The following is a 25,461-nucleotide window of genomic DNA, read 5'->3' on the forward strand; positions in this document are numbered from 1 at the left end:
GCTATCTTTCCTTCACTTCTTCCCCTGACTTCCCGAGTGAGTGTCTGCCCCGCTTCCCTCTCAGGAGGACCCAAGAGCCCATGACTAAATATGTCCCTTCCCTTTGTCTGGAAGTTCTTGGCCAAGGTGCTGGGCTCAGGAAGTGGGCACATTCTTCCCCGGTCTAGAGACCCGCCTGGCCCTGCAGCGGACAGGACAGACCAGTAAAACCCTAGACTATTACTCACCACTGGCCCGCCAGCAGCCGCGTCTGCATTATTTTTGGCTGCCTCCGCTGCCCAGCTCAGAGCAGCAGTGAGTCAGGGCCACCACCTGGAGCTGTGCTGAATGAGTCGTCTCTGTACGCCTGGGGGCAGATCTCTGCTAGAGCAGGGAGCCGGCAGGCAGGCAGTGGGCCAGAGGTGAGTTCCTGAGCGGCCAGCTCTGCTCATCGCCGAGGTTTGCAGGTGGGACCAAGAGTGCTGCAGACTTTGCCTTCAGGCCCCTGGGGCGGCCGGATGCTCAGGAGGGCAGGTTGCAGTAGCTGGGCAGTAGCTGATATGGGGCATCCTAGGAAAACCAGATCTCTCTGCCATGTCTCTTCCTTCCTCAGGCTCTGTACCATGGAAAGTTCATCGATACAGGCTTCACCCTCCCTTTCTACAAGCGGATGCTAAACAAGAGACCAACCCTGAAAGACCTGGAATCCATCGACCCCGAATTCTACAAATCTATCATCTGGATCAAGTGGGTCCCCTCCATCGCCCTGTGCTGGGAGAAGAGGGAGTCTCAGGGTGGGTCATAGTGCGGGTGGATGCACAGCTTCTAGGTCCCCCTGCAGGGCAGCTCTGGAATTCTCTCCTTGCATCAGGGAGATGTCCCGTGACGCCTTTCTGGGTTCTAGGCCACCTGTGAGTCCTCGCGTCCCACGGGCACTAAAAGTGAGTGATGCAGCAGGAGGGAGGGAAGACCCTTCTAAGACAGACATCTTCCCTCTTGGTCTCTCGTGCCCCCAGAGAGAACAATCTGGAAGAGTGCGGCTTAGAGCTGTACTTCATCCAGGACATGGAGATCCTGGGCAAGGTGACAACCCATGAGCTGAAGGAAGGTGGTGAGAGCATCCGAGTGACAGAGGAGAACAAGGAAGAGTACATCATGTGAGTTTCAAGCACTGGGGAGCCAGGGGCCTGGATAAAGGGGAGCAGAGACACAGCTGGCTGCAGAGAAAGGGTCTCCCGCTCTTATCCCGGGGCACCCTCTTCAGCCAGGCCCCCACGCGTGGCCCCTGGGTCACGAGGGATGGAAAGAACCTCTCACTTTGCCTTGACCTCAGATGGCTGCCATGGCCAGCCACGTGCTGAGCAGAGCCGGGGCAGCCAGAGCCCGAGGCCCTGTGTGCCAGCTCCCGGGTGCCCTTTGTTCCCGAGTGGTAGACTTCAAGACCGCTGAATTTCTTTGAAGAGGCATAAAGCTTCGGCGCATCCCCCTTCTTCCTCCTAACTCACAGGGTGTCTGCGTCCTGCCCGCTTAAACCCACTCTCGCACGTGAGGTTGTGCATGAATGTGCCCATTTCTTCAGGTCCCTTGGTCTCGTCTTTTAACCTCCACTCGTCTGAGGTTCAGTCAGCAGTGGTGAGAGGAGCAGAAGGATTTCGAAGATTCAAGTGTTGCCGGGTTACTCTGAGGTTTTAAAGGCCGTGCTCTTGGGGCCGGCCGCAGCCTGGGAGTCCCGCCTGCCCGAGGTCAACTCTCAGCTGCCGATAGCAGCCCCCTGGCAGGCTCTGGCGGTGGCCTCCTAGGCAGTGCATCTTGGGCTCCTCCGACGGCCGGTCTTGGTTTCAGGCTGCTGACTGACTGGCGTTTCACCCGAGGCGTGGAAGAGCAGACCAAGGCCTTCCTGGATGGCTTCAACGAGGTGGCCCCCCTGGAGTGGTTGCGCTACTTTGACGAGAAAGAGCTGGAGGTGAGGGCTGAGGTTGTTGGGACCCTGAACCCCTGCCCCTGGGGCTGCCCTGCCCTTTGATAGCCTCGCCGCGCACCCACAGCGACTCACCAGTAAAGCCCTGCGCTCTCCCAGGACGGTGGCAGCGGGCGAATAACATGGACTTGGGTCTCGCACCTGCCCTCACCTGGGCCCTTGTCTGCAGGGGGTCCACGTGTTACCCATACTATTAAAACTGCCCGCAGAAATAGTTGAAGATGTGTGGGATGCTTTCATCTGCCAGGGAGTGGATGAGGCACGGCGCACCATGGGGAACGGGCTGGCGCCGGGTGCCTGACACCCTCTCTGTCCACCGCAGCTGATGCTGTGCGGCATGCAGGAGATAGACATGAGCGACTGGCAGAAGAACACTATCTACCGGCACTATACCAAGAACAGCAAGCAGATCCAGTGGTTCTGGCAGGTGGGTACTGGGTCTGGTCCCTGCAGTCAGGGTGAGGGTCTGGGCAGGGATGTTTGAGCCGTCCCCACAGAAAGCGAGACCTGATTCGACCCCAAGCTTGAGGATGCTTGTGTTATCACCTCCCTCGTCTTTGACACTCTCCTCACCTCCCCCAACTTGCAAAAGGAGATGAAAAACCCAACCTTGGGACAAAAGGAGCTGTTGCAGCTGGGTCGTGGCCACTGCATTTGACAGGAGGTGTCAGCGGTGGGCCAGCTCCCAGTGCTGGTGTGTGTGTGTGTGTGGACGGGGGGTGGTTTAGGCAGGAGGGAGAGCTCTCATGGGTCGCGTGGTCTCCTTCCAGCCAGGTGGGGTGGGAAAGCCTGGGCTTGCTCCAGAGAAACTGAAAGAGCTTGATGTCCTGGATACAGTGAATCGATTCCTTTATATGAGTGGATCTTGTCGTTGTTGTCCTTTTGAAGTATAGCATACATAAAAAAGAATGAGCGTATATAGGTTTTCTATGGAGGTAAAATTCACATACCATAAAACTTCACCATGTTAATTTAAGCATTTTAAGGTATACAGTTCAGTGGCTTTTACAGTGGCTTTTGACAACGTTGTGGAACCATCACCACTATCAAATTCCAGCACATTTCATCTCCCTTAAAAAGAAACCTCATACAGGGAATTCCCTGGCAGTCCAGTGGTTAGGACTCCGAGCTCTCACTGCCGAGGGCCCAGATGAGGGCTCTGGTTCAATCCCTGGTTGGGGAACTAAGATCCCACAAGCCATGCAGTACAGCCAAAAAAAAAAAAAAAAAAGAAACAAACCTCATACCTATTAAGCAGTCAGTCTCATCCTTAGCATTTTTTTTTAATTAATTAATTATTTTTTTCGGTGCATTGGGTCTTTGTTGCTGCGTGCAGACTTTTCGCTAGTTGCAGTGAGTGGGGGCTACTCTTTGTTGTGGTGTGCGGGCTTCTCTTGTTGTGGAGCACGGGCTCTAGGCGCGCGGGCTTCAGAGTTACGGTGTGTGGACTCAGTAGTTGTGGCACACGGGCTTAGCTGCTCCATGGCATGTGGCATCCTCCCGGACCAGGGCTCGCACCCGTGTCCCCTGCATTGGCAGGCGGATTCTTAACCACTGAGCCACCAGGGAAGACCCTTAGTGTGTTTTTAGAAGTGGAACTTGCATGGAAAGGAGACTACCTGGCCTGGGGTGTCCCTGAGACCAAGAGATGTCACATAGATTGGTGGGAATGGTCTATGAGCACAGCCTCTTAGAGCAGCTTTGGGGTTTTCCAGGTACTGGCTGTCACCTTCCCACCCAGCCTGGGCTCCATGTTCTCAGCCCTAAAGAGGCGCCCTGGCTGACTGGAGAGTTACATGTCAGGGCAAAGTGCTGGGCCATGGGGGCCCTGACTCTGCCTTGGCTTGCGGGGTTCCAGGTGGTGAAGGAGATGGACAATGAGAAGAGAATCCGGCTGCTGCAGTTTGTCACTGGGACCTGCCGCCTGCCTGTTGGGGGATTCACCGAACTCATTGGTATGTCTTCACTTGCCCTGCTCGCACCCTTGGGTGGAGGGGAGGACAGCTCAAAGCAGGAGCAGAACCTAGTGTCTTCCCTGGAAGCAAGTCAGGGGAAGGGGGCTGAACCATCTGTGGTGGAGTCGGAGGGTCCTGCCTTAGGAAGGGACCATTCTGTTATATACAATATGTTTTTCTTTGGGTAACAGGTAGCAATGGACCACAGAAGTTTTGCATTGACAAGGTTGGCAAGGAAACCTGGCTGCCCAGAAGCCACACCTGGTGAGTGTGCTGGTTTTGGTGGGAGGTGGCCAGAACCTGAGACCCGATGAGCCACTGAGGGCAGCCCTGTGGGCAAGGTGGCTTCGGGGCCTTGACCCGGGCAACTTGTGTGTAGTTCTGGGGTTTGGGGAGGAGGGGCTTCTGGGCCTGGGCCTCTGATCTTTTGGGAATTGTGACAGCAGTTATGTGCCCTGACGGCAGTACCGGATATGAAATACTGAAACACTGCTATTCCAGTCAGCAAAGAGCTGCTGTCCTGAGTCCCCCCTGCCTGTGGTTCCCCATTTCCCTTGCAGCCCTGCCTCCTCTGACCCCTTCATGGTCCAGGGACACAGCACAGCCTTCAGGGACCCTGTTCTGGCGTCTGGCTGGCTGGCATTGTGGTCGAGCCACAGTCTGGGAACTCTTTTGACCCCACCCTGTGGCTGTTAGAGCTCTGACCTCCCTGTGCTGACTGCCCTGCTCTCCTTTCTCAACAGTTTCAACCGGCTGGATCTGCCACCATACAAGAGCTATGAACAGCTGAAGGAGAAGCTGCTGTATGCTGTCGAGGAGACCGAGGGCTTTGGACAGGAGTAACTCAGGCTGCCCCTTCCCACACCCCCAGCACATATGTAGTCTTGAGTCCTGCCTGCCCGAGAAGCTGCTGGCCGCACAGCCCGGGAGGCCCCTGTGGATGGTGGCCCTGCATAGGACCACACTGTCATCAGGCTGGTGGCAGCAGAGCCTGACCTCAAGAGGCCCTGCCCACCCCACCCTCCTACCCACTGGTGGCAGTCTGGAATAAAGCCCCCATGTCACTCTTGGCCCCATCAACCATTGCAAAGTCTGGAGGGCTGACCCTGTCTGTAGAGCTCACCTCCTTCTCCCCTGAGACCAATCCTAGGTGTGTGTGAGTGTGCAAGGTGGGGCGCGCCATGCCACAGCCCTAGGCCTCATGGGCTTGTTAGGTGAGAAGGAGACCGACCACTTGGGGTAGGTGTTCCGGGCTAACAAAGCCCACGGTCTTTGTCAGTAAAAGAGGTTCTGTTTTGTATAGAACTTTTCCAGTGATCTGTATAAATGAAGGTCTGAGGGAGCGGAGCTCCAGATCAAGGTCACCGCTCGTCCCTCGCTAGCCGTCTCCAGCTGCAGAGGCTGAGCAGCATGGCCCCTCCCTCCACTCATTGCTGGCCAGTTGGTTCTTTCCAGCAGATAAAGGGTCGTACCAGCTGCTTGGGTGTTGCGGATGGAAATGGCAAACCCTCTCAGACTTTCTTTTCCCATTTACATACACTTGAAACATTTTGTGTGTAGGGCTGCTTTGTGCTCTGTTGTTGGTATGCTGCTGTCACTACTTCCTGTCAAGGAGCTGGTGCGCCAGGCATGGCTGGGACCCTGAGGGACCCAGCACTGTTGGCCCAAGAATTTCCCAAACAGCTGCTCCCCTTAGGAACCTGCTTAGCAGTTCTACGAGCTCAGGCAGGCCTGACCCGGCGGCTCAGCTTCCCAGCAGCCTTGTCCCCGACCCTTGACAGAGAGGGAAGGGGGTTGTTGTTCTGAGTGGCACCCCGACCTCTCCGCCTCCAGTAGACAACTCCCTTTGCTAGATGGGGTGATGGGGCACGTGGGGCTGACCTGCCAAGCCCCCGGACCTCCAGGCGGCACATGCGTCCGGGTTGAGAATGAAGTGCACCCCAGCTACTGTAGAGTGTGTTCACTCTGCCTAGAAGTGCAGCTTTACCTGCACAGAGGAAACGATGCTCTTGGAAGCCAGCAGAAGGGCCCTGAGCTGCTGCCCACTGTCTGACTTGATTGCTGGAGCTCCTGCCAGCCTCTGCCGTGGGCATCCCGCTGTGTGTTGAGATCTTCCAGGCGAATACTCTCCTCTAGGATGCTGGAGTGGTGATTGTTGCTGGGCCCCCATGCAGGCCCTCATACTGGCTACGTGGTCTTCTGAGGACAGTCTCGTGCTCCCAGGTCCTCGTCCTTCCCCCTGGCCTATGTTGGCTCTGGTGTGTGCTGATTCGGGTGGCTCAGCTCACTGCAGCCCAACCTTTCTTCTTCCCTCGAATCGTTGGCAGTGCTTCCCTGCGGTGTCTCACCATGTTGGGGGTTGGGGTGCAAGCTGCCTTGCGGGGTTTGGGAGCCTCAGGCTCATGCGTGTGCAGAGTGTTGTCATGTGGGTGTGGGTGTGTACATACGTGTATATAACTGAGGTGTCTGTACGGAATGCCCTTTGGTAGCTCTGAGTTGGTCACCAGATTGTTTTGTAATGCCCACCCCCTTGCCTTGGTATTGCCAGTTTCTTGTGCAATAAACAATCAGCAGCTGTGGGTGGTGTTGGCGTGGATGTGTCCAAAATTATTGTCCTCCAGACAAAAGGCCTCTAGGCCCCACAGACCCTCTAGGTCCAGACAGGGGCGGACATTCCATGACCTTGCTGGTTTTGAGAATTGTGTATGTCATTAACCAAGACAGCCACACTTCTGGTGGGTGGCTGAGTCCTCGTCGGGGGATCACAGGCTTCAGCCCTCGGTCAGTTGCCTCACAGCACCCTTTTGGCCTGAGTTTCTTTGAGCAGTTGATGTGGAGCCAACAGCTGAGCCTGCAGGTTGGACCGGCTTCAGGAACCAGCTCCTGGGGACAGTGTTCTGGGCAATCATTCATTCGAGAAACATTTCCTGGGGTTTCTTGAGTTCCATGATCATAGAGGGACCCCCTGATCTTGAGCTCATCATGGTCAGACAAGGGCTTGCCGCTCACTTTTTTGAACACCTGAAGGTCCAGATAGGACCCATCAGTGCAGTCTTGATGCTTTTGACATGGAAATGACTTGGTTGTGGATCAGGCCTTGCTCTCACCGGGCTTCTTCCCGAGGGAGGCAGAGGTGGCAGAGCATCTCCTCCCTGGAGTTCATCAGCTGAACTCACTACCCCCAGCACCAAAGCTATACTTTGAGGAAATTATCGACAAAAGTCCACACGTTATACAGACGTCTCATAATAAATTCCAATAAGACATCTCTAGTCGAAATTGTTCTCCCCGCTCTTATCCCCAGAAGTAACTGCTGTTCAGTTTGCTGTCCTTCCAGACTATTTTTGTGTGTATAAATCATATGTATATATAATTTTAAAATGTACTAAAAATGAGATCTTACACATATTGAGCAACTCATCTCATTAAATGAGATATTAATAGGGACACCTTTCCATGTTCGTCAACATAGGTCCAGTGAATTCTTTAGTGTGTGATAGCCCATGTCATGGTTGTCCTGTAACACAACCATCTTTGTCCTAACGGGCATTGTATTTGTGTCCAACAGTTTGCTGGTGGAGGCTCTTGGTCAGGTCTTGTGCACCGATGCTGCTCTTCTGGGAGGGGGCAGTCCTGGAGTTGGACGGTTGACTATGCACCTTTATTTTTATTTCAAAGTTGTAAAAACGGTTTAGAAGTCCAAGACAGGAAGGGTCCACAGTGAAAGCCCCCCTCTTTTGTTCCTCAGGCATTCTGATCACCTTCTAGAGGCGACTGTTGTTGCTGGTTTCTTTCGGATCCCTCCAGATAGACTTTAAAATCCCAACAGATTCTACTCAATTGCCCTTCAAAAAGGTTCTTGTTTTACCAGCCTTAGCATTGGACAGGACCCCTTGCCTCCCCACTCTGCGAACTGGATCTATGAGCTTCCCTGTCTGTTCTTCCAGCTCTTTTTACACTTTTCCATCTCCTAACTCTGGGCATCTGCCCTTTTGCTTTTACATGATCATAGTGTTTTGTTTTTTTTTTTTTAAAAAAAAAACATTTATGTTCTATTTTGTAACCATAATGAAGTCTGTACTTTTCTAAAGGTTTATTCAAAAAACTGAAAAGCAAGAAAACTGTTTATATCACTATGATGATCTAAATGCTGTTTACTCCAGAACAAAATGGTATAATGTAGTACAACTATTTCTCCCTCATACAGCTCTTTCACCCTAGGGATTCTAATTACTGATCCTTGTTTTTACTATATCCTCATTTTTTTTTTCTTACTCTTAAGTGTTTCAAGTTAAATTAGACAAGCAGGAAGACTCCCTACCTCTACACGCTGTAGTAAGTTCCTGATAAAATTAGCCAAAGCTACAAATTATTTTGGAACTGAAGAGCAGATATGACTCCCTTTGTCACCCAAGGTCCCCAGTGGGGCTCAAGACTTTATGTAAGTTGGGACCTCACTGGATCTGGAAAGCGCAGCTGTTGCTACCCCATTGCCCTTCTATATTGGGGCTCACATCATCCTTCTGGAAAAACTTAGGCTAAAGATCTACGTGCTTCCGTTCAGAGGAATGCTTACAAATAGCAGGTACTTCTTGATCTTCAGCTGAACTTGGCAACAACAAGGCCCCAGCCTCACCTTGGGGAAAAAAATTGAGTCAGTGCCCGAAGTTATTACCTCTGCTCATTTCCCTACACTCTCCCCCATGAGTCTAGTTTTAAATACCCTTTTCTCCACGTCCCTCTGATTCTGAGGTTGGTTTAAGTTTCATAGTCACTTTCAAGGTCACTTTCCTGTGGTCCGTGCTGCACGAGTCAAGCACCAATCAGCTGACTCAGATCGGAGCACGTGACTTGTCTTTGGCACATTTTCTGTTTTTTGTACCTTCTGAATGTCATCATGGACTCAGGGCCTCACTCCAACTCAGCTGGTCCCAGTGACAATGATCATTGTTTTCTTTTTGATGCTTGTCACAGTTTTGGCCCCTTCAACTCGACTCTCTTGTCACCTCTCCAGATATACTTGATGGTCTCCATGACATCTAGTCCCAACACTAGTTCTCTTGCCCAAACACAGAATCAACTACTCCACTAGGAGCCCTTGTTCTTTTTGGTGTAAAATAGTACTAGAAACCAAAATGTGGGGTTCCATCAAGATGGTACCATGAACTCATGACTTGATCAGCTTCTCGGCTCCAAACGTATAATATAAAAAGGGAACACAAAATATAAAAAGACAGGAAAAAAGGCTGTTTCAAAAACAAGATAAATAAGCCCATGGGTTATAAATAAAACAAAAATGCAGAACGTTGGGCAAGATCGAACTGTGGGTCGGCTGCACCTAGAGCCTGGCAGTGGTGGCTGAGAGTTCAGCGGAGATGGGCACCAGTTGTGTACCTGGCTGTGGCTTTGAGAAAGATGGAGGCCCAAGGAGGCAAACTTGTTAAGCCAAACCATCCCACTTGTTCTGGCCTGGATCTGTGACATTCCTATGTCCCCCCCAGGCCAGGGCCCCAAACTGCCATTCAAAGACCAGACTCTGGAATGGATGGTCAGCAGGACAGGATGTGGCAGCTGCAAAACCATTAGACAGGAAGAAGCGAGGGCAGATGGAGAAGGAGGAAAAGAATAACTCCTTACTCAAAATTTTTGGCTCCCTATTTCAGAGAAAGACATTCATGAGTGGTCTCTTGCCTGCTAGTCTCTGCTGTGAGGGTATTGGGTGGCAAGTGGGCTTTTTCATGGGGCCCTAAATATCACTGTGCAGGGGTCTTTTCTCTGGGGTGATCAGTTTCTCCAGAGATGAGTCCTCTGCTCCCCACCTGAGTGGGAGACTGTACCTGAGCCAGGTAACCTGCCTGTAGGCTTCCTGGGAACAACGAACAGGAAGGAGCCGGGGCTCTCAGAGTCCTGGCCACTGACCTGACCTTTTCTCTCCCCCTGGCCCTCTGCTCCGATTCGGGTCCCTGAGCCTGGGGCTACACTTGCCCCCTGGTCTTCTGCAGCTGGCAGAGGGGAGGTAGCCAAGCTGTATGGGGCTTCATGGGGACCTGTATCCCACCCTTCTGTGTAGAAACTTTTACCTACCCCAGTTTCTGCTCCCCTCCTGCCTTCCTGTTGCCCTTACGTACTGAGTCTCTGTGAGGACTCGCTCATTTTCTGTCTGCATCTCCCTCTGCAGTGTCTTAGGTTAAGACGTCTCCTTGGTTGGTTACACTCCACCTTTGAACACTTTGTTAAACAACCTTGTCCACTGCTGAATCCTCTTATGTTCTCTTTGCCTTTGTGGATTAAGACTTTCACAAAGCTTTCTTCACTTGTGGTTTTGGTGAGGCTGGAGAGGGAGAGGAGATGCTTCATCTGCTATCTGTCTCAGTTAGCTTCCTTTCCTTTCTATAGGTCTGCCTGTGGGCAGCTTGCAGCTGTGCAGAGAGGTCCCAAAGCGGGCTTGGCTGTTTCATTATATAGAATTTCGACTAAGCTGTCGTGTTTACCCCCATGGCACTAACTCTGATCTTAGGCCTGAGCCTTTCCCCGCTCAGAACCCTTTTGGCTAAGCTCCTTCCACATGAATTTGAAGCTGAGGCTCCTGCTGCCCGGCCGCTGCTCCTGCTTTCCTCTTTCCAGAAATGTGTCGAATTCCCTTGTCCACCTCACAGATGCTACCTCTTAACTTGGGCCAAATGGCAAGGGTAAAATGGGAAATCTTTGACATTCATTCACTCTCATTTTAGTGGGGTCTTGGGAGGGAGAAAGGATAAATACATGTCAGAACTGGTTTTTGCTAATCAGCCACGATTTTGCACCTCACTTCTTAGGAGCACTGACTTGGTTCCTAACTCTAGGGATTTTGTTTTGTTTTGGTTTGTTATCCCTAAAGCCACTGGGAGCAATAGGTAGTCCTGCATATAAACGAGGAATGTTTTACTTCTATATTTTCTATTAACATTATCTTTATTCTAAGGCTCTCATTAGGCACTGAAATTAAAAATGAAAAACCCACTGTAGTAGATTGTGGATTACCCTGGTGAATTCTTGTTTTTATCTGTAGGAGGCAGGCTTCTTAGGTGGCCCCCATGACCCCCTCCTGGTATGCACACCCTTGTGGTACAAGCCCCTCCCCTTGAGTGGGAGTGGTCTAGAGACTTGCTTCTAACCAATAGAATATGGTAAAGGTGACGGGGGCTCTCTCTTCCTGCGATTAATTTACAAAGGATTTGGATCTACTTCTTGCTAGCTGACTCTCCACTGCCTTCTTGGCTTGTGTACTTCGATGAAGCAAGCCGCCATGGTGGGGAGGCCCACATGGCAAGGGACTGAGGGCCCCTTTGTGTCAACAGCCAGTGAGGAACTGAGGCCCTCAGCCCAACAGCCCGTGAGGAACTGAATCCTGCCAGCAACTACACGCTCTTAGAACCTTGAGCCAGCAGCAGCCCAGCCAACACCTTGATGGTCTTCTGTGAGCATCACTGAGCAGAGGACCCAGCTAGGCCCTGCCTGGGCTCCTGACCCAGAGAAACTGTGAGATACTAATATGTATTGTTTTTAGCTGCTAAAGTTTATGGTAATTTGTTATGCAGCAATAGATAACTAATACACTATCCTAGGTCAGATTAAATGTCCTTGGATTAGCATTTCTTCCAAGTCCCAGGTCCTGAATGTGGCCATGATTTTTAATAATGAAAGAGCCATGGCATGGAGATTATCTGTAGTTCAAAAAATCACACTAACCAGGAATATAGGCAGAAAGGTACCAGTATCACTCTTCTTCCTTTTCTTGGGGAAAGAAAATACTGGGAAGTGGGAGTCATTTCAATCCCCCCCGCCAGCCCATGGCCTGACATCACTTCCCAGGTAGTACTGATGGCCTCAGAGGCCTTGGGTTTGGCCCAGCCTGCGACTGTGGCGCTCTGCCTTGGGTTGTTATTCATTCTTATCTGGGCTTCCAGCCAAACCCAGTTGGCAAGAGTCATGTCCAGTCTCTCAAGGACAATTTTGAGTCAATTTTCTGTACAATCACAGGGTGAGCAGTAGGATAGATGGTGCCATTGCAGCAGTGAATGCACCTGAAGGACGGCCTTTGCAACCGCGGGACCCCCATGGGGGTTGGTTCAAGGGGCACATCTCCCACCTCAGTGGTGCCTCCCTCGTGAGCATCTGGGCCCTGGTGAGTTGTGGGTATAGAAGTGTCCTTTTCTTCTGGGAGGGAATTAATTTCATCCTTGAACTTTCGTTTTTTATAGTCGTGGTTGTTTGCCAACTCTTGTGATTGGTTCACATTGCTTAAAATATGGGGTATTATGGGGTGGGGGAGAAGTAGCATATGCATTAAACTTTTATCCTGTCCCTACTCTTTTTTAAAAAATATTTTTTAATTTTATTTTTTACCTTTTGGCCGTACCGTGTAGCATGTGGGATCTTAGTTACCCGACCAGGGATCAAACCTGCACCCCCTGCATTTGAAGTGCAGAGTCTTAACCACTGGACCGCCAGGGAAGTCCCCCGTCCCTACTCTTGAACAGGGGCACAGATCCTTGAGGCATCGGCTGTCTGCCATGGGCTACAGGAAACCCCTGGATAAGTATTTTTTTTTCTAGCTTTATTGAGATACAATTGATATAACGTGTTAGTTTAAGGTGTATAATGTGGTGACTTGATTCATGTATATATTGCAAAATGATTACCACAATAAGGTTAGTTGATGCATCCACCTCACATAGTTAGCACTTTGTTGTTGTTGTCGAGACCATTTAAGTCTGGGATGTGGTGAGAACATTTAAGAGCTACTCTCTTAGCAACTTTCAAGTGTGTGATACAGTACTGGCGTCTTTATCTGCTGTGGGGTAAGAGGTAGGGATAAAGCCAGCGTTGAAAATGAGGAAGGAGGGGATAATAGATGAACTGAGGATGTTAGTTGGTTATTTTGGTTAAAAGTTTAGCCACATTATGTTATCATTGATCAGATACTAGCTGTAGCATATAGAGAGAGGTAGACACTGGTGCTAAGTTGCAGAGAAGGAAGACACTTTGTGGAGTGTAATAGACATATATGTGTGAGAAGAGATCTTGAGCTGGGAAAAGACTTCTTAAATATGATCCACAAAGTGCTAATGATAAGGCAAAAAGTTGGTAGGTTTATCTACATCAAAATAAAGGTTCTCTAACTTCCATATGTGCAGAGACCACCTATTTCTTAAAAACACAGATTACCAGAGATTCTCATGCAGTAGGCAAATTGTATAAATTTACAATGAAATAAATGATATCTGAAAAGGGTAATAAATACTCACTATGCATCATAGCTTAATCATTTTACTATGGTTTACTATCATCTGTGTTCTTGAGGTTATTTTTCGCTCTTGTATCCATATTTAGGTAATAGTATGTAATGGTGTGCTAATATGCATCTTTTCCCAATTCATGTTGGTTTTGAAATCAGCCATGGTGGGAGTATTTACACCAGGGAAATTGGCAAAGGCCACAAATCAACATCCTTTCTCCTCTTTTTTAGAGACCTGGTTGTTACACATTTACCAGCACTCCACTGGATATGGCCCTTAAAGAAATCAGGAGTGAGGAAAATCAAAGCATGAACTATCAGAAGGGCAGAGAAAAACCTTGTATATTTATTGCCCAAGCAGTAGTGTATAGTAGAGTACAGCAGGGGTGAAGGTGTGGCAACTTGACCCAATTTTTTTGCACCCATATGCTCTCCAGATTCCCTCAAAGTCTAGCCGGGATGGTTGCAGCCAAAAGCAGAAGTGGTGGGAAGCAACTCTGGGGATGGTTCCCAATTCCATGTTGAACTGGCAATCAAATGATTCTCTTGCCAAGATGAGATTAGTCAATGGTGCCATCTAGTGTTGAAGAACAGATTGGCTCCAAAGAGGAACGCTCAGAGAAAGATTTCTCTTGACTTAGGACTTGGAAACACTAACTAACGCAGTTTCCTCTTCCTTTCTTTTCCTCTATTTTCTTTCCCTACTTCCATTTCCCAGCTTCCAGAGTCATTTTTTATACCTACTCCCCCAATGGGAATAGCCATTAGTTTTGGCTTTTTTTTGTTTTTTTTTTTAAAGGATATGAACTCAGTGCTGCTTCCAGGCAAAATAGATGAATGCAGAGAGTTGAAAGGCACAGATACGGAAATCAGCACTTGCCTATATTATGTATAATAATTTGGAATGAATTTGTTTAGGGAAGGTGTAGAGATATTCTCTTGTGGGTCACATAAATCAGATGCTTCTCTACTTTCCCAACACGTCCCATATCCTTCCTATTTCCTGTGTCAGGGGCAGATGGAGTAGTTTGGTTAGCAACCGCAAATTCATTCTCAGGTCTTATTTCTGCTTCATAGATCTTTTCGTGGGAAAATGGTAGAAGAAAAGGCCTGTTCATAACTTCCAAGTGAATAGGATCTTTCATTCTTTTATGAGGACCTGTGTTAATAAGTTCTTTTATTTGAAGTGAAGGTGATTGTGCACGGCTAAGTTCTCACAGCTGGAGGGTCCTCCAGAAATGGGAGTGAGATTCTGGGGTTGCTAATTCCTGCTGGAAAGGTTTACTTTGCATCTGGCACATTGGAGAAGTAATATGGTCGTCCTTCAATGATGATTTCTTCCGTTTGTCCCTTTAGTGATTGATGATCTGAGTAAAATGAAAGAACATTTAACTAATTAGCGGGCCCAAAGCTGTTGTTCCACCTGATAGTATCCATCTTTTCACTAAGGATAACTGACCTCTAAGTTTAGGGATATTTCAGATGTTAGTTATCAGACAGAAAACTAGTAAGGAATAAATGCCCTCCTCTCTGGAACGTGTGTAGCAGGAGCAGCCTGAACTCCCTAAGCCATCGTGGGATGTTTTGAAAATGGAAGGAAGGGAATGTCATAACTCTGGATATGAGGTCCAGAATTGGGATCAGACTTTTTCTAGGATACTTTTTCAGTGTGTTCAAAAACAACAGAAGTAGTTTAGAAATCTCATCTTGAGACTGCTGAGCTATCCAAACACATGGCTTTATTTTAGGTGAGGGCCATGGGTTTTGCAGTCAAGTCAGCTGCTATTTGTATAAGCAAGACTTCATCAATATTCTTACAAAGCTCGCCCCCCTTATATAGGATGGCAGCAATTTTGCCTTAGAAAATGAGCCTACGTGACTCTAAAGGCTACAAGTGAATTTTGTTAGAAGTAGGAACTGAAGAGCCTGTTAGGAAGGTAGAAGTCAATTTTGCCACATGTGGCTCAAACTATTAAATATAACAAGGCCTGGGTATTCCCATGTTCTCATATGCTCAATAAATATTACATTTATCAAACGGTGACAAACTTAAAAGCCTGTGGCATTGTCCTGTTAGACCCTGGGAAAGCTTTTTAAGTGAAGATCATACTACTAAAGGTGGATATGATCCTGTGTGGTCTCAAGTTGCCCCCAATCCTACATAAAGGACCCACTCTTCGGGATGACATTCTCCTCCTTCCCCCTGCCTAGCCTCAGAATCATTGCATCCCAGCTCTTTCCTGGCCACCGTGGAGAAAGTTTCCCTTTCTGTCTGTTCTAAACATGGCAACCAAATCTGAAAAACTTCAACACACTCCTATCATTTTAAATGCATTTCAAGCTTTGAACTATGTATTTCGTATTTTTTATTCGGTTAGATGTAACAACCATCTGACTTTTGATTGCTGCAGTAGACAAAACTTGGTTCTCTAGTTTTTTTCCCTTTACTATTTCTTTTTTTCTCAGAATCTTAATGAACCTTGAAGAGACCACTGATGGGGGTGCTCCTGTTTATGTAGGATAAAAGCTAGCTCTACATCAGCCCCCAAATTTCAACTAGTTCTTTGGCAGGCAGGTCTGTGGATTAAAAATGGATGCTTCCAGTAACTTTGAGGCATTATAACATTATGAAGTGGTTTATGAGATTCCACTGACTTAGTTCTAGTGCTATTATATTCTTAAATATCTGAACATTGACAGTCCATATGGTGCATTAGAGAACTCTTAGGGAGGTTCTAATTGCTCAAGAAAGGAAATTAATATCCAAGTGACAGCTGTAAGTCAAATGATTAAGTATCTTGAACACTTACTTTGGGGAGACTTTGTTCCATCCCCACTAACCTTGTGGCCTGATGTACTTAGACCTACTGCAATAGTAAGTGAATGTGTCTCTTATAAAAAACTGTTCTAGGGACTTCACAGATGAGGAATCTGAGGCATTAACTAGGACACAGGTCTTCTGGGCTCAGTTGAGAGCTCTCCTCCCTACAGCTGTATGTCTTTAAAGGAATGAGGTGCTTTCATAAAAGATTCAGTCTAAAATAATTCTTTAAGGCAGCTTCAATTAAAGACTGTCTTGGTTGCTTCTGAAAACAACGGATCACCACATCCAGAGTCAAAAACGACCAGAACACAGACTTAAAAACCAAGCCATTTAATTGTGTCTTCGAAGGTAAACAATATCTTGAGATGGATCCCAAGCCCCGAGAATGCCAGAGCTACGGGTCCAAGAAGTCCCGTGGGGTGGTATTCTCAACAGAGTCCAGAGGGGCAGACCTCAAGGTGTTCTGAAGCAGAATACTTATGGAATTCGTGCATTCCATTCTGCAATTTTGCAGACTGCCAGAAACAGACCCCAAGAGTCTCTTGAGATGGGGAAAATTCAACTCCTGGTCTTATAGATAAAAGCAGGAAGAGTACCAAAAATGTTACGTTTATGTCTCTTCACTTTTCTCACACAGTCTGAAGCCTGAGCTATCACATTGCCAACTCAGAGCAGCCTAAGCTGCAGTTCAGGTACAAGATTAGTCCCTCTATCCAGAGAGCTCTCATCAATACAGCTTTTGCACTTAAAGTGAAAAGAACCCTCTGGCGGCACAATGAGTTAGTTTGTAAGACTTTAATTTACAAATTAAAAAGCTACATGTTTTATTTTTTCTCCTTTTTCTCTTCTTTCTTTACATCACTCTTTTCCTTATCTTTCTCTTTGTCATCTTTTCTATCCTTTTTGCTGTCTTCTTTTTCCTGCCCTTCTTTCTTCTCTGCGTCCCGGTTGGCGATCTTGTTGTTGATGAGGTTGTGCAAGGCGACCACGGAACGGATCAGCGAGGCCAAATACACTACCACCATCTGGTCATTGGTCTTCAGGTAAAAGGCCTTGACAAACTCCTGCAGGCTGACATCTGGCAGCAGGTTGAAGACGTCCTGCAGCTGGTAGATGATCTGATGGTTGATGGGCAGCTTGCCTGTGGCCACTTTCTCCAGGTAGCTCCTGATATCCAGAAGCTTGGAATTGAGTCCCTTCAAACCATGAACCTGGTTTGTGATCCGCTGGGAAAGGGTGCCCACTGTAGTGTCTTTGATGTCTCTGTAGGAACCCACAAGAAAGGGCAGGAAAATACATCAGTGTCCTGTACTATCACGCAGATTTTCACATTCTAAGGAAATACTAAGTTTGTGAGGAGGGGCAAGTTTTCCAAAGGAAAAATGTTACTTCCCCATTTTATAAAGATTTGAGTAAAACTGCCTTAATCTTGTTTTCATTTGGAGGAATATGTTTTATCTTTCTCATCACAGGGCATTTTTCAAAAGAAAAGAGAGAGATAAAATGAAGTCATTTTCACTACAAAAACAAAAAAAAACCACCTCTCTACTTCAAGTTCCCTGTTCCTAAAAAGGGTGGCATTTTCTCCACCTGCATCTATATGATGTTGGGAGAAGCTTTTAAATCAGTCAGCAGTAACTTTTTGAACTGGAAGGAATCTTATTGTTTGAAAAAATCTATGACCATTTCAAGTAAGTCAGGGTTATGTAAGCAGAGGATTTAAAAATAAAACCCCAGGGCTTCCCTGGTGGCAGAGTGGTTAAGAATCCGCCTGCCAATGCAGGGGATGTGGGTTCGAGCCCTGGCCCAGGAAGATCCCACATGCCGCAGAGCAACTAAGCCCATGTGCCACTACTGAGCCTGCATTCTAGAGCCCGCGAGCCACAACTACCGAGTCTGTGTGCCACAACTACTGAAGCCCACGTGCCTAGAGCCTGTGCTTCGCAACAAGAGAAGCCACGGCAGTGAGAAGACCACGCACGGCAACGAAGAGTAGTCCCTGCTCACCGCAATGAGAGAAAGCCCACATGCAGCAATGAAGACCCAATTCAGCCAAAAATAAATAAATAAAATATAAATTTAAATCCATCCATCCATCCCAGTCCAAGATGCAGATTCTCTGCAGAAAACTGGCTAGCTACAGTCATTGAGAAGGAGGTACACTGAAAGAGCACACGTTTGCTTTTGAATAATTCACACATCTGTTCCCGTCACAGCCAGCATTACAGCTTCCAGACAAGGTGTGCTGTCCACAAACTCATAAATCATAACTCGGGACACTTTAGAGATGACCCAGGACTAGAACCCAGGGCTCCCTATTCCTGATACAGATCTCTTCTTTACACTGAGCAGCTTCTTGGGCTGCTGCTGATTCTGATGCTGTCCTAAAGTCTCACCGTAACAAGTGTTCAACTCCGACTTCCTCAGCTTCCTCTGCTCCAATTTCACTGGTCACGTGCTCAAATGTTTTTGAGGTTGGAGTTCCATCCTGGGAGAGGAGAATTAACTAGTTATTTACTTACAAACAAATGAACAAACTGGCGCATGTTCCTTTTCATGCCTTGATTCTTCTGCTTTAAGCCAAATCACTTTCATGGGTGTCATTACTGGCTTTTTCATGGCAAGGGTGGGTAAAGTTTGCTTTGAAAGCTTTCAAAGCACTGTGACTTCTAAGCTGAAGTCACAGTGGTCCTGCTCAGGGACGAGATGTGGTGGGGAATCATCATTAGTTTATTTCTAAGGAAAATCTTGATATTCTCTCAAGCCTGCAGTAGAGATGAACATCAGGGAAGTCTTGATTCGGCTAAATTTTAAGGACTTATAAGCATTCATTCTAAAATAGGCAATATTCAGAACACCTGTACTTGAGGCAAGCTCATGTCAGAAGATACAGTTTTTAACCATCTGTTGTCCCTTGGGTCAAATAGTCAGAGCACCAAAGCAACGTGGTTAGAATAACTGATTTTCTGGTGACCTGAATTAGTCAAGGAACCCATTAGTGGATGTGGTTTGCTGTATCACTTAGTGATTTCCTGATGGGACTCAGGAGAAACTTTTATCAGATCTAGTGCCAGAAGAGGCTGTACATCTCCTGTAAAGGCTGTAAAATGTGTGCAAGGCACGACAGCACAGCAGTGAGTGCAGACTCTAGCCAGGCTGCTTAGATTCAAAGCCTGGCTCTGCCATGTGTGATAAGGGAGCAGTGAGATCTTGGGAAAGTCACTTCACTTACACTAAGTGGTATAAACATTAGCTGTTGTTATTTTACCCAGGACAGTGTGAATCCTACAAACGGCATCTTCCTCTTGGCTTTGTATGCTAGGATGGTCAGAGCCTTCAACACTTGTGCAGGACTTCGTGGCATGTCTTTTCATGTACTGATTTTCCCTGGCTTCATCTTATTACAGGACCCTTACATCCCCTCCATCCTCTTTTAAAAGATCTTGTTTCATTGGTGTGTGTGTGTGCGAGTGCGTGCGTGCATGTGCATGCGTATGTATAAGCACCTCTAATTCCTTTTTGAAAGAGGCAGGGTAAAATTTAACTTATAACAACTGTATCAAGACCAGGGATGAAAGTCTTACTGCAACTAGGCAATAAATAAGCTCTCTGGTAGCAAGGCAAAGAGAAACAGGAGCATAGAGCTCAGTGCAAGGAACATCTGCAGGGAACTAACTTAAAAAAGCCTTTTCCAGATTTTAAAACTGAATATATGGCTAACCATAAGGAAGAAAGACAGCCTTTAGTCTGTCCGTTCAACTTTGGAAATTCAAGAGTGAGCTCTTTGCACACCCTAAGTGCAAATATTTTACGCTCAAAACAAAACTCATATACAATTTCACATCAAATCCTACCCTAGAATTTGAGTTCAATTTTCTTGGAAATAGAGAAAAGCTATTCTGGCAGCTCTTCACGTCCATACCCAAGAAACAAGCTAACAGACAACATAGCTGGTACTGAATGCCATGGAGCTGACTATACAGGTGTCAAATCATACAGATGGGTTTTGCCATCTAGCTCCTGGCAGCTCTGACTTACTCTATTTGAAAACCTAGGATCTAGTCTACAGGGATTGGCTATAGACTAGATAATATAGTCACTACATAGGTGGGCCAACAGTGGAAACTGCATTAGATTAAGACCAAGCTCACCAGGCTCCGCATTTACTTTGCTGAGAACATCTCTGGGCAATCATTTGACTACTTTGGTCTCAATTTCATTTGTAAAAGGGGACTTTAGATTTCTATGGTCCTCTCTATTTCTGAAATTTGGTGATTCAAATTTGGGGGAAAAAAACATAATATCAAACTACTGACAGAAACCAATAACCTTTTCTTTGTTATAAAGTATTTGTTGACTTGAAAATGGAAAAAAAAACCCAAAACCCAATGGCCCCGAAAGTAGCAAATCTAATCTCCTAGGCTCACAGCAAGATGACTTACATCATGAACTTCTTCCACCGAAATATATGCTTCTGTGGGCAGTCCCAAGTCCTTTGGTTTTACATCAATGATGACCAATACCTGGCAGAAAAACAAATCATAGCAAATCACCTCATACTGAGCACGTAAGGAATAACTGCGGCCATTCTGATGATTACCGAAGCTTTTTCATTCATTCAACCAGATATAAGCCAGAATTTTCAGAAAAAAAAATAACTTTACATTTCAAATTATCTTATTTGCCCTGCTCTTCAACCCCATCCATTAACAAGCTGAGAGGTAGTATAGTGAAGTTATCAAGCAGAAGAAGATTAGAGTCAAGACAGCTGGCATTTTAATCCCAGCTCCACACTTAGAAGACCTTACTAACCATTCTGAACCTCAGTTTTCTCACTGTAAAGAGGATAACAATCTCATACAGTTACTGAGAGGATTAAGGAAGATAACTTACATACCTAGCACTGAACAGATGTTTAATTTACTAAATACACTGGGTTACCGTATACTACACAAAACACTGCAAATTAACACAAGCTTATAGAAAAAAGTGGTGAAATGATTCATTATCCAAATCCTTCCTAGGATGCTTTCTTTTTCTTGAGTTAGCTGGCAACGAATATGAGTCAAAAGTTTTAAAGATGGAGTACACTTACTGAGTTAGGGCAGTATCTTTTCATGAGTTCATTGATGGCGATGTCATTCTTGTGTAGTTTAGGGCCTGTGTGGTACCACCCAACTATTCTTTCTCTGGCTGGGAAGGAAAAATTAGTGGCTTTGAATTGTTTCATAAAGATCTATATATTTCCCTCAAAAAGGGTAAGAACTCCAGTAGTTATGTTCTCTAGCTTTTACAGAAATTCCAGACATCTAAACCTTGACATACCTATGAAATCTAAAACTCAAAAACAGGATTCTCAGAAAATAAACAGCAGGGGAAATCTAGAGATATACATATCTCAGACTAGTTTAGACCAGTCATACATGAAACAACTAGAAAACAATTCCAAGGCAATATATAAACAAATTCAAGTTCATGTCACATAGATTACATCTCTGAGTGTTGTGGGAATAAACATTTCCAAAGCAATGTGGTTGCTGAAATGAAATAAAATGAAAGTGACACATGTAACAGAGATATTTACCCTGGTGGTACTAAAGCTCTAGGGGCAGGTGGATTTTATTTGACCATTCTTTGCTTTTCTGCTGTAGAGGGCTAGCTCTCTCCCCTGAAGCCTAGGTGGTCTAGCTGGCCTTAAATTGCTACTCTAGTTTCTCATTTATTCTACCTCATTCCTCTACTACCACTAGTCTTACTTCAGTCTAGCTAAGTGAAAGGGCCTTTGACATTAAACAAAGAAAAGTGAATATTTAGAAAAGACATTATGGGCACACATATACCTACACACACACGCACACGCGCGCGCGCGCCACAATGCCACCTACCATTGACCTTCTTAAACATTCCATACATGTTTTCCAAATAATCGTGGTCTAAAAACCAGACAGAATCATCTTTGTCGTCTTCATCAAAAGGGACTAGAGAGAAAAAAACCAAAAAACAGTTTAGGGTGCTACACAGAACTCTAAGGGCACATATCACAACTGTAGACCCCTACGCCAGATCTGATCCATGTCTTTGGTTTGTCCAACACAGTACTAAAATTATTTTTGAGTTGCTTTTAGTAAAAACTGGAAGATTTCACATACAAATCCAGACCTCCAGGTTCTCTGGAAAAACTGGAAGACCAGCAACAACTGGCTAGAGCCAGACAGAAGCAACCCCCTTTGAAAAGGACACATTCTTCAGTTTGCTAAAAGCTCCATCACTTCCTAATATTCCCGTCTGGCAAATTACATTACTGCCTGATCCTTTTAGACACTGGAGTTAGTGACTGCTAGTCTAGCAGCCATGCCAGGAATTATTTTGTTGTTCTTTATTATTGTTGCTTCAATCATAAAATATATGGATACAGTCTTATAAAGATTTATTAAACAGTGTAAAACATAAGGTCTTTATCTCCCCCTTGCCTACCCATAACCATGGTTAATAGTTTAGTACAACGGGTTGACAAACTACACCCGCTGCCTATTTTAATAGTTTTACTGCAATATAGCTATTAGTTTGTCTACATAATGTCTATAGTTGCTTTCCTGCTACATTAGCAGAGCTGAGCAGTTGCAATGGAGACTGTATGGCCTGCAAGTTTTAAATATTTACTATCCAGCTCAGTGTGTATCCTTTAGCCTCCCTTTTCTATACTTAAACAATTCTGAAATAGAACTGCTTGGTTATAATAAAAAATGGAGATCACGAGAGTTTCTTTCTTTTTAAAAGTTAACTGACATTTTAACCATACTCAGAAAATGTAAAATTTGCCTATTTATTTTTTTAAAAACTGAGGTATATTTGACAAATTTTTCTTTTACCTGCAAAACTGTTGGATACATCGAGAACTTTCTTTTGCCACGACCCCAAAAGCACACCAACAACACGCTTCTGGTTTCCAACCTTGCCTATTCTGAATGAGAAAACAGAAGATCAGTCTGGATGGGCACAGACACAAGTGGACCAACAATAAGATATCCAACAGGAAATATCAATGCTACAGATACAATTTAGCTTATCTGGGAACTAATCCCACTAAACAAATATAATGGGTTAGTCCTTAATAATTCTAATAAATATAATGGGTAATTCGTGAACTATGGACACTGGCAATTTCACTGCTGATTGCAAAGAAAGACATGCTTGGAAAAAAATCTCAAACTTTATAGAAATTTAAAACGGAGAAAATGAAAACTCCCCAGATCTTAAGGTTTTAAATGTTATTTGACTGGTGTTTGAAATCACATTTAATTTTATTTTTTCCTCTGCAGCTTACCTTTCTCTTTTAAATTTTCCCCATCTTCTCTGTCCTCAAATCTTTTCAGGGATAAAGATGCTAAAGTTGAACCAGTTTTATGGTCCAGCTTGCCAACTCTTCTCTGGAGCATCTATGTCAACAAGCCCCAATAGATGTTATAATTCTTTGTACCATTTAGGGGCTCAGAAAATGATTCTGACCCAGAAGCGTGTGTGTGCCATTTGTGGTCTCTGAATGGCTTAATTATGCAGAAGCTGGAAGTGAGCCAGTGACTAATCATACTGGGAGGAGGGCTCAATGAACCAGAAAGACTACTTCAGAATATTTATTTCCATATCAAACCTCCTCAATGATTTTTGTCCTAAGGAACTGCAAGTGTTTCACTTATATCTCATTTCATTGGTCATCATGTAGAGAATTCTCCTTTAACCACTAACAATTATAACATACAGAAACAATACAATTCTATGTTCAAAGCAAAGACAAAAGTCACTGTGAAATGAACTACAATTCCTTAACAGTTGCTGGTTTCATACTGATTTAACTGTATTTATCTAAACATATGGTTTGGCAAATTTATAAATGCTTACTATATTTAGGGTTTGGACCAAACAAAGTTAAGGATTCTGTATTCTGGTGGTTCTAATTTTTTGGGAAATCTAAGTTCAAAGGAAACTTCCACACTCATGGGCTTTTCTTTTGATCTATAAAAATCCATTTGCGTTTTAAAAAACCCTGCAATTGTCTGACACAGCAGCTTGCAGTGTCTGCCTTCACTATGCCCTTAACAAGTGTTCGCTGAATTTACTGAACAGAACTGAAAAGATGCTTGCCCTCTTAGTACCTATAGTATCCTACGGGAGAAAAATACTAATCATTGTACAGTGGGAAAGCTCGCATATCCTGTTAGGCTAAGGGTGCTACAAAGCAATGGAACTGAACTGGGGACCCTAAACCTCACAGGAGTCTTGAGTTTGGTTTTGGCTCTGGTTGAACTGGGAGTTGTACAAAGCAAGTTGCAAGATGATGGGCACTTAGCAACTATGACTTTACAGCAGATGCTCCCAACTGGGTCTTACAACTTTCCAAGTCAATTAATTATCTTGTAAAATTTATGAACACGTGTAACAGGTCCAGCCGGACGAACAGCTCAAAAACAAGCAAGCGAAGGTGGAAGAAACATCTGTGGGATGTTTTCTTATTCATTAATGCCAACATCTCCAACCGGTCTCATTTTTAAAAGAAAAACTTATCAAAACTTAAAACATCTACGTTTTAAGCTATCGTCAAACCACAGTCCCACTTGGAAACTTTCGCAAGTTATATTAAAACCACAGTTCTTCCAGGGAGTCCTTCGGAGCGCTGAGTACAGAATTTCGGTGACGGCCTTCAGAGGCAAAAAGTGCAAGTCTGAAGGGCTTTCCTACCAGACACCGAGTCTTTCAGGCGAAAAGGGGCGGACGAGGTGACAGATGGGCACGAGGCCTGGGGATCAGGGCCAAGTGAAGCCTGCCCCCCCATACTCTGGCATCGTACGGACTGGGTAAAAGGAACGAGAAGCCCAGTTCATGGAGTGCCGGCTGGACGGCGGGGGAGACGATGCCAGGTGACTTGGGGCTTCGTGAACGGAACTGCTCTGGGCCCCTCGGTGACCCAGGGCCAACCCCGGTGCATCTGCGCCCCCGCGGCCGCCGCGCCATCCCCAGCGCGCCGTGACTCAGCAGCGGCGGCGCCACCGGCCCCGGTAGGACGCCCCGTGCCGCCCGCTCACCGATTGAAATGATCCACCACACTGAGCAGCACCAGGGGGTGGACCACCACCTTCTGCACCGCCAGCTCCGGCATCGCGACACACCCCGCCCGCCAGGCCCTGCTCCCCGCGACCCGCAAACACCGACGGCCGGAGCAACAACGATTCTCGGGGATCCTCCAGGCCCGGCCCCTCCTCTTCCGGTTGGGCCTCCGCCGCGCGGCTCCTTCTTCCGCTCCCAGAGCGCCGCGCGCGTCGCGCTCGGATTGTCGCTCCCGCCGCCACCTTGAGGAGGCGAAGTGCCGGGGAAGGCGGGACACGCCTCGGGTGACTGGCTTCGAGTTTCCCAGGTCATGAAAGCTAACAGGACACTGGAGACTGATAAAGGTTGA

General features: G+C 46.3%; 3 protein-coding genes across 10 annotated transcripts in view; 2 read left to right on the forward strand and 1 right to left on the reverse strand.

Annotated features, from left to right (window-relative positions):
* Positions 1 to 6,510, forward strand: part of WWP2 (WW domain containing E3 ubiquitin protein ligase 2) — a 145,190-nt gene extending 138,680 nt beyond the window's left edge. For all 3 annotated transcript variants that reach the window (XM_060000151.1, XM_060000152.1, XM_060000153.1), the window contains 7 exons: positions 593 to 726; positions 996 to 1,136; positions 1,822 to 1,942; positions 2,280 to 2,384; positions 3,816 to 3,912; positions 4,104 to 4,176; positions 4,656 to 6,510. In XM_060000151.1, coding sequence (XP_059856134.1) covers positions 593 to 726; positions 996 to 1,136; positions 1,822 to 1,942; positions 2,280 to 2,384; positions 3,816 to 3,912; positions 4,104 to 4,176; positions 4,656 to 4,755 — 771 coding nt within the window. In that variant the 3' untranslated portion in view covers positions 4,756 to 6,510. The remainder of the gene's footprint in view (positions 1 to 592; positions 727 to 995; positions 1,137 to 1,821; positions 1,943 to 2,279; positions 2,385 to 3,815; positions 3,913 to 4,103; positions 4,177 to 4,655) is intronic.
* Positions 6,511 to 11,415: 4,905 nt separating this feature from the next.
* ZFHX3 (zinc finger homeobox 3) overlaps positions 11,416 to 25,461 on the forward strand; it is a 1,367,978-nt gene continuing 1,353,932 nt past the window's right edge. For 3 of the 5 annotated variants that reach the window (XM_059999586.1, XM_059999596.1, XM_059999587.1), the window contains exon 1: positions 11,416 to 12,076. The gene's annotated coding sequence lies outside the window, so the exon portion shown is untranslated. Of the gene's footprint in view, positions 12,077 to 25,341; positions 25,457 to 25,461 lie in introns of those variants that run through there. The other 2 variants (XM_059999597.1, XM_059999592.1) reach the window with 2 other exon arrangements.
* Positions 14,969 to 25,424, reverse strand: PSMD7 (proteasome 26S subunit, non-ATPase 7). 2 transcript variants are annotated; one of them, XM_059999600.1, is made up of 7 exons: positions 25,091 to 25,268; positions 22,883 to 22,974; positions 21,899 to 21,991; positions 21,109 to 21,206; positions 20,456 to 20,536; positions 18,410 to 18,501; positions 14,973 to 17,276 (listed from the first exon to the last, which is right to left on the reverse strand). In XM_059999600.1, the coding sequence occupies exons 1-7, from the start codon at positions 25,162 to 25,164 to the stop codon at positions 16,838 to 16,840; spliced, it is 969 nt and encodes a 322-aa protein (XP_059855583.1). In that variant the 5' UTR covers positions 25,165 to 25,268; the 3' UTR covers positions 14,973 to 16,837. The 2 variants fall into 2 exon arrangements, with proteins under 2 accessions (XP_059855582.1, XP_059855583.1); XM_059999599.1 differs by lacking the exon at positions 22,883 to 22,974 and having other exon boundaries at positions 14,969 to 17,276; positions 25,091 to 25,424.

This window comes from Delphinus delphis, chromosome 20 (genome assembly GCF_949987515.2).
Source record: "Delphinus delphis chromosome 20, mDelDel1.2, whole genome shotgun sequence".
In the NCBI taxonomy this organism is placed as follows: Eukaryota; Metazoa; Chordata; class Mammalia; order Artiodactyla; family Delphinidae; genus Delphinus; species Delphinus delphis.